The sequence below is a fragment of the Lolium perenne genome, chromosome 3 (assembly GCF_019359855.2).
Source record: "Lolium perenne isolate Kyuss_39 chromosome 3, Kyuss_2.0, whole genome shotgun sequence".
Classification (NCBI taxonomy): domain Eukaryota; kingdom Viridiplantae; phylum Streptophyta; class Magnoliopsida; order Poales; family Poaceae; genus Lolium; species Lolium perenne.
This window is the reverse complement of record NC_067246.2, coordinates 309,905,155-309,912,269: the sequence shown is the minus strand read 5'-3', so window position 1 is coordinate 309,912,269 and position 7,115 is coordinate 309,905,155. Positions and strand designations below refer to the sequence as shown.

At 49.1% G+C, this 7,115-nt stretch overlaps 1 protein-coding gene across 1 annotated transcript; it reads right to left on the bottom strand.

Annotated features, from left to right (window-relative positions):
- Positions 1-4,964: 4,964 nt before the first annotated feature.
- LOC127345405 (F-box protein At1g67340) lies at positions 4,965-6,906 on the bottom strand. The gene is made up of 3 exons (XM_051371881.2): positions 6,557-6,906; positions 6,176-6,338; positions 4,965-6,088 (listed from the first exon to the last, which is right to left on the bottom strand). Exons 1-3 carry the CDS (start codon positions 6,799-6,801, stop codon positions 5,300-5,302), a joined length of 1,197 nt encoding a protein of 398 aa, XP_051227841.1. The 5' UTR covers positions 6,802-6,906; the 3' UTR covers positions 4,965-5,299.
- Positions 6,907-7,115: the final 209 nt, after the last annotated feature.

The window sequence follows — 7,115 nt, the reverse complement described above, 5'->3', positions numbered from 1 at the left end:
AAGTTTTGTTTTGTAATTTTTCCTGGTATCCTTTTAGAAGAACCGGGAGCCATTTTGCACTGAAACTCGGTATCATATTCACCTCCTGAGAAAGACTTATTTCTTATTTATACAAGGTTTCATAGAACATAGCGAAAGCTTCAAAGCGCTAACAAAGTCGTAAGTAGAGAAGTTTTCCAAAAATAAAAATCCTTACGATCATATCTTCTACCTGCATCACTTCTACCTTTTGAATACAAATAAAAAAATACAGGTGTCGGCACCGTTGTTTAAATTGGTTTAACAAAGCTTGTGCCATCATCTTCATTAGGTTGCACCAAAGCCCGGAAACTCCCGAGCTTCTTGTGGAAGAGTATGATATGTGTGCATTGTCGATGCATTGTCAATTGCCATCGTGTTGCTGCAGATATATGATTTTAATCTTCATTAGCTTGATGAAGTAATGAATTTGCTTGCATCACTAAAATGCAATTTATTCGGTTTCTGTTAAACTTTATCGGAATTGCATCATAGGGACATTGTGCTTATCAGAATTTTGAAAACATTCATATTAGTAGGAGTAATCTTCCGCAAAAATTACTCAACGCATTGTGTATCGCAGCCCCAAACAAAATACATGAAACCAACTATAGTAACTCAAACTGGTATCACATATGGATGCCATTGTGTTGAATCTCAACATCTTAGCAAAGCGCTGGAGGCACGGTACTTCATGTTGATCTCGATATTGAGAGAGCTCTTTTATTTGAAAATAAAATAGAAACAAATTCTATAGTTTCAAAAAAATATTAAAATACAATCCATTGATACGTGATAATGCACTATATATGATGAGCATGCAAAAAAACATGGAAAATGGCATCATTTGGATTAGATGGGAAACGTAATACATGATGATTTGAAGTGCACAATGATACCACTGCTTGCTATATAAATCATCATAAATGTCTTTTCGATTATACTTATGCATTTGGAGGTGATATCCATGTGTAACTAAACCTACTGAATGTGATTGGGATGACTAGAACCCATGAAAACAATAATTTTTGAGTGATTGATATTACTAGCTAGTACCATTCTCATATTTATCATTACGTGTGTCTAGTTAGAACAAGATTGTTTCATAGCTATAGCGAACAAATTACGGCAACATTGAAAACCTTCTCATTTCTTCCTAACTATAGTCACCAAATAACATCAATCACTCTCACCCTAATAAGTAGGTTAAACCTAGAATCCACACTATTGAGCCTGTTGACGTGTACAAGTAGATTGCCTAGCTCTTTCCATCAGTTCGGACTTTTGGTTCAAGTGGCCTCTTGCCGTGTGGCGTGTGATCCCGACGCGGACTTTTGGTTCAAGTGGCTGCTAACACGTGTAGAGAGGCAAAGAGGCAGCGGAAAGCCAGAACCACACGACAGGAGAGGCAAAGAGGCAGCAGAAGGCCGGGACCACACGGCAGGAGGCTGCGGGGAGAGGAGATAATTTTTAGAATAAATTGGGAAAGCCAGGATTTGAACTCGAGACCTGGGGCTCTGATACCATGTTAAGCTTCATTCACTAGCCACTTGAACCAAAAGTTCGAACTGAAGGAAAGGGGTAGTCAATCTACTTGTACACGTCAACAGAGCCAATGGCCGAAAATATTTACAACCCTTCACGGTGGGTACACCTATCTGGATGGCTGATCATATAGATCTAGCAAATTTGCATTGGAAGAATAAATGTTTGTATTCTTGTCTTGATGACAGAAGACACACATTTCACTTTCATGCCAATTGCGTTTTGAAAATTTTAGTTTTGAGCAGGATTTTCATCTTCCAAATTTATTACTCCCTCCGATCTATATTAGTTGCAACTAATATAGATGTATCTAGACATATTTTAGTTCTAAATACATCAATACTAGTGGCAAGTAATACGAATCAGAGAGAGTATTATTATTATTATTATTATTATTATTATTATCATTATCAAAATTTGAAATACTCGGATTTGATCTCTAATAATAGTAACACCTATACGCGGATATGTGCGGGCTCCTGCTCCCAACCCTAGTTGTGGCGGTCTTTTATGCCATATACGTACCTTGAGTTTGTAGGGGGAAAAAACCTTCGTAGGGTTACAATTTACAAAGCCTAATTTGATCATCATTTAGTCCAAGACAAGATGGCAGGCGGCGCAGACTTCTCAAGAGATGCTGTCTCTTGGCAGCCATTGACCATCAATGCTCACAATTATGGAGGAGAATCAAGTTAAGCGTTAATCAATTGGTCCCTCCAGGGGGCTCTTGACCCCAGGCCAAATCACGACAGTAAAAGGAGAGAAGAAAAACAGCACTACTTCGTAGTAGTATACTTCTGCCACCGGCGACTAACCAAACCAGCACAACAATCAGCTTGGCTTGCTTGCGCGATGCACGACCTCAAGCACAATGTTAATTAGTACAAATTAGGGAATCATTCATGCACGAATTATGCACTAAACAAAACAGAAATGTTGCTTGCTCAGGTTGCTCACTCCGATCTCAACCCCGCACGAAAACCCTATAAAATCGGCGCAACCGGCCAGCACGAACTCGGACTGGTACTTGATGATCCGAAGTGACCCAGACAGTTTTATCGTCTTGTTTAATTGCACCCTGATTAAAGTCGCTGCACGCACGCGCATGCTCAGCTGAAAACAAATCGGAACAATTAGGCATCCAAAGGTCAATCAGTACACTCGATTCCTCACGAAACGAAAAAGAAATCCGGTTCCCTGGCTGGCCCCATGTAGCGCCGATATCGCAATTCGCGCGCACGATCATAAGCATTTCTAATTTTTTATTACTATGATTTTTGCGGTGCTGGTAACCAGATGCAAACCTTAGTTGTAATTCTATTCTTGCAAGAAGAATAAATGCTTGTTTTTTTGCGAGGTCAAACGTGCAGGCATCACGGTGTCGGAATTTTTCTGAGGCTTCGGTAACGCACCTGCTAGAGCGTAACGTGCCTAGTCGCTGGTAGCCCACGACGACGGTGTACTGGAGTAATGGCATCATCCTGTGGTAGGCGACGTGGGATACTTGGAAGGACTCCACCTGCATGTGTAGGAGGGCAGTGGATACATTGAAGAGGATGATCGTCCAAATCGGCACGCCCTCCTTCATTCGTCGCCGCCCACACTGATGTACACCACCAGAAATTCTGACCAAGCACCGCTGCTAAGTTATTACTCGCTTTGACTTACCCGCAAAAAAAAAGAGACTTACTCGTCTTCTTTTGCGAAATTCCAACGAACTATTCATAATAATGGATCGATGCCACTACAAAGAGGTCTGAAAAATAATAAGATTACAAAAAGATTTTCAAACCACCAAGCGACTACTACAGATACTACGGTGCACTGCCGTCCTCGCCCCTCCGTCACCGGAGCCGACCAAAATTTATCGTAGTAGAGCATGCTATAATAGACGGGCGTGAGCTCCCGGTGCTAAGGCCCCAAAGTACTAGCGCGCTAGAGCTGTAACCATTGTCAATGGTGACAACCGTAGACTGAAAAAGATTGACCTGAAATCATACCAACGAACACAAAAACATATCGAATTTCGTTGAACACATGACTCCACGCGCCCTCCACCAGCGCTAGACACACCACTGAGGCGAGTATAGTGCGGGAAGGACCTTATTGTGGTTTCAAGACGTAGCCGCCCCACCGTCTTGAAAAAAAAACTGAAAAAACTAAACATAGAACAAAAACCCTCCCGCTCGTGAGAGTCTGTGTGCCACGCCTCCAAGGCCCCAAGAGATGTGCGGGTTGATCGCGTCGTCGGCGAGGGGGAACGAAACCTATATTGGTTTTACAATGGTTGCTTCTCTATCCTCGACCTCTCAGCTTACAAGTTAGGACGTATACAACGGGATGGTGTCAACCTAAATAATGTTTGTATTTCAGATTTAATTTTTTGGCGGAACATTTGTATAGCACCAACATTGAAGAAATCGTATGGTAGTACGTCGTACAGTCACATGATGTGTGCAGGAGAAGCGGGTAGATGACTGCTAGATCCGGTCTAAGTTTGGACACCGGCCGTCGGTTCAGGGCGTGCTTTCGCTTCATCATGAAAATAATACTGTACTGTACTCCGTATTTCTTTTCTCTGCCGTCCACGTTGGAGGCCTCACTAGCAACCACAACCGCTCATGTCTATGTCGTGGAAATCCTAGCACGACGCACATTCTTCACATAGTAAACACAGTCGGCAGCGTACCTTCGCACGATTAGCCTGTCACAGCGCATCTCCGCAATACGCCGAAATATTCACTGTAGTTTTTGTCGTCTCCATTGCAAAATTACAGTGTAATAATACTGATAATGTATTAATTTTCTCTAAAAATGGGGGGATCTAGGATGGTGTTCTGGTTGCAGTGCCACCCTGGGTCAACAGGTTCAGGTACCCGTTCATCATGGCAATGATGATTCTACTATACTTTCTGAAAAATAATACTAATAAAAACCAAAAAAATCATGTGACCTATTTTCTCAGTTTTCAGCCGTACGTGTACTCCAGTACGTAGGTACTACAGCTGTAGGCCGTTGCGTATTCAAGCTATAGAATACAAAAATAAAGCTGGCTAGTATACAGATAGCTTATCATGCTGAATTGTTTGATTTGTTGTTTCCAAGTCCTAGGAAACAGAAAAAGGTACGGAGTAGAAAATAAAAACAAAAGCTTGTGTCACTTTAGCGGTAGCCTACATGGATTCCACCTCCCAAAGTCCAACACCAGCGGCCACAGGGATGGCTCCAACTTGTCCCGACCCTCGAGAGCCAAAACCACACGAAACGGCGCCACGGCACGGCCACCGATTCTACAATCTGATTGCGTTCGGCGACGTAGGGGTCCGTGCTGGCTCTTTGTTATGTACTCTACTACAAACCCCGTACAGCATCCATCCAAAACGCCGAGACACAAAGCGACGAAAAACACAACGTCTAGTACGCCAATTTTAAATTAGTTTGAAAATAAGATGGCCGGAATTTTCATCCTAATTTACGGAGAGAACCGAGTGAAGAAGTAGCCGCGGTAGAATCTCTCGTCTGCGGTTCCCTAGTAGAGTACGTACGTCTCGCAAGACGACACTTTTGGAACGGGCCTCTCATTTCAGTACACAAAAAAAAACGCACAAACGCTTCCTCTCTTCTTTCCATCCGCCGCTACGCCTGGTCCACCGGTTTGCGCCGTGGACCACGCCGGCGGGATCGGTTGTGCTACTCCGGTAAGTGCTGCCGCTACATGCTGCACGTTGAGTCGGGTTCACTGGGCGGGAGCGGCGGCGGCGTTGTTGTCGCCGGCGGCAGCCGCGATGAGCCAGCGGTCCATGGGCACGCACTGCGCCTTGTGCGCGCGCTTCCAGTCCAGCGCCTGGCACGCGCGGGAGCAGTAGTTCGCCGCGCCGCACACGGAGCAGCGCCGGAACTCGTGCCGCCGCGTCTCCTTGCGCCCGCACCGCATGTGGGAGCACAGCCGGAGCTCGCCGTCGCCGTCGCCGCTCGCCTCCGCGCCGCCCACTGGGGCAGGAGCGGGAGCGGCTTGCTTCTTTGAGCACGCCTGGACCCCGCGCGACGCCCACCAGTCGGACATGAACTGGTTCGCCGTGTGGGGCTCCGCCTCGGGCAGGCTCCACCCGAAGTCCGACAGCAGGGGGCATCCCGCTGCGCCGCCCACACCCGCCGCCACGGCGCCGAGCGGGAGGGCCGACGCGAAGGAGTGAGGCGCGCTGGCCGCCGCGGCGGCCAGCGCCAGGGAGAGCTCACGCGCGTTGGCGGCCACGAGGAGGCGGCGGCCCTCGGCCGGGTCGCGCCGCACGCCGTACCCGTCCTGGAGGCAGTGCCCCAGCTCGCGGAGCGCGTCCACGTGGCCCAGCGCGGCGGAGCGCGCGCACAGGGCCGCGCCCGCGCGGAGGTCGCGGTCCGACTTGGCGCCGCCGCTGCCGTTGAACTGGATGACCGCCAGCGAGTACAGCGCGGCCGAGTGCCCGCCGACCGCCGCCTTCGCCAGCAAAGCCGCGCCGCCGCTCCGGCTGCCCAGGCAGTAGAACCGAATCTGCACAGAAGAAAAACGCTCATCAGCACTTGTTCTCGGCATGCATGCAGTACGTTCAACAATCGAGGTTTCATCGTCGGCTCGTACCATGCCCAAAATGTAGCAGGCCTCGAGGTTGCCGGCGTCGGCGCAGCGCTTGAGGTAGCGCTGCACGGGCTCCGACCACGCCGCCGCCTTGACGGCCAGCGACGCCGGCGAGGCCTTGGCGAACACCATGTCCTGCTGGCCAAGCCCGTTCAGCCTCTTGCACCTGAAACGTCAAAAAAAAATGAGAGCGCTGTCAGTGGCCTGTCTGAATTAATCCCAATCCTTGGCTCCTTCCGTTATTGCAGAGCAGCCGCCGTACCCCCAAAGTGTTCAGAGAGAACACGGCAGGCGAACGGAGCAGTTGCAACTTGAGGAAGAAGGTAGAGAGGTGTTCGGGAGGGAAGTCCATGAATAATAAACGGAGGAGGGGCAGCGGCGTACGTTAGGTGGACAGAGAGCAGGTCGGCCGGCGAGGAGGCGGTGGCGGCGACCTTCGAGAGGATAGTAAGCACGAGGTCATCCGGTATCCCGTCCAGGAAGTCCGGTCCCCCAGCCTGCCTTTTCACTCGCCCAGCACAGCACTCGCCGGCGGCACCGGCGGCGGGAGACCTCTTCCTTTTCTGCCCGGTCACCGGAGCGTGCTCGCGGCCACCGCCGAGATAGAGAGAGCCGCTCCTGGTCCTCATGGCAGTCTTCGCCGGACGAGCCGTCGCGAGAGTGGGGGTGGTCTCCGGCGGAGAGGAAACGGGCGCGCGGGCGGTCGGGGACGGGGAGAAGCGGTGGTGGAGATGGTGCGTAAAGAGGATAGCAGCAAGGATGGGGCTTTTTATACACGAGCGGCGCGTGACCTTGTGAGAGCTAGCGTGGGGCCCGCTGTAAGTAAAACGAGTCGTGGTTTTATCCGTTTTCACTTTAACTTTTTGTTTATTTATCTATCTCGTCCTCCATTCCTGCCGGTCCTACTGGCAGTAGGATAGTCGGAGCAGCATGAATGCAATTG

What these genes read in the sequence shown, in the direction of transcription:
- LOC127345405 (XM_051371881.2), bottom strand. Translation starts at nt 6,801, where the DNA reads ATGAGGACCAGGAGCGGCTCTCTCTATCTCGGCGGTGGCCGCGAGCAC. An exon ending in CTGCTCTCTGTCCACCTAAC is followed by an intron (nt 6,339 to 6,556) that starts GTACGCCGCTGC and finishes TTGACGTTTCAG; the next exon opens with GTGCAAGAGGCTGAACGGGC. An exon ending in CCTGCTACATTTTGGGCATG is followed by an intron (nt 6,089 to 6,175) that starts GTACGAGCCGAC and finishes TCTTCTGTGCAG; the next exon opens with ATTCGGTTCTACTGCCTGGG.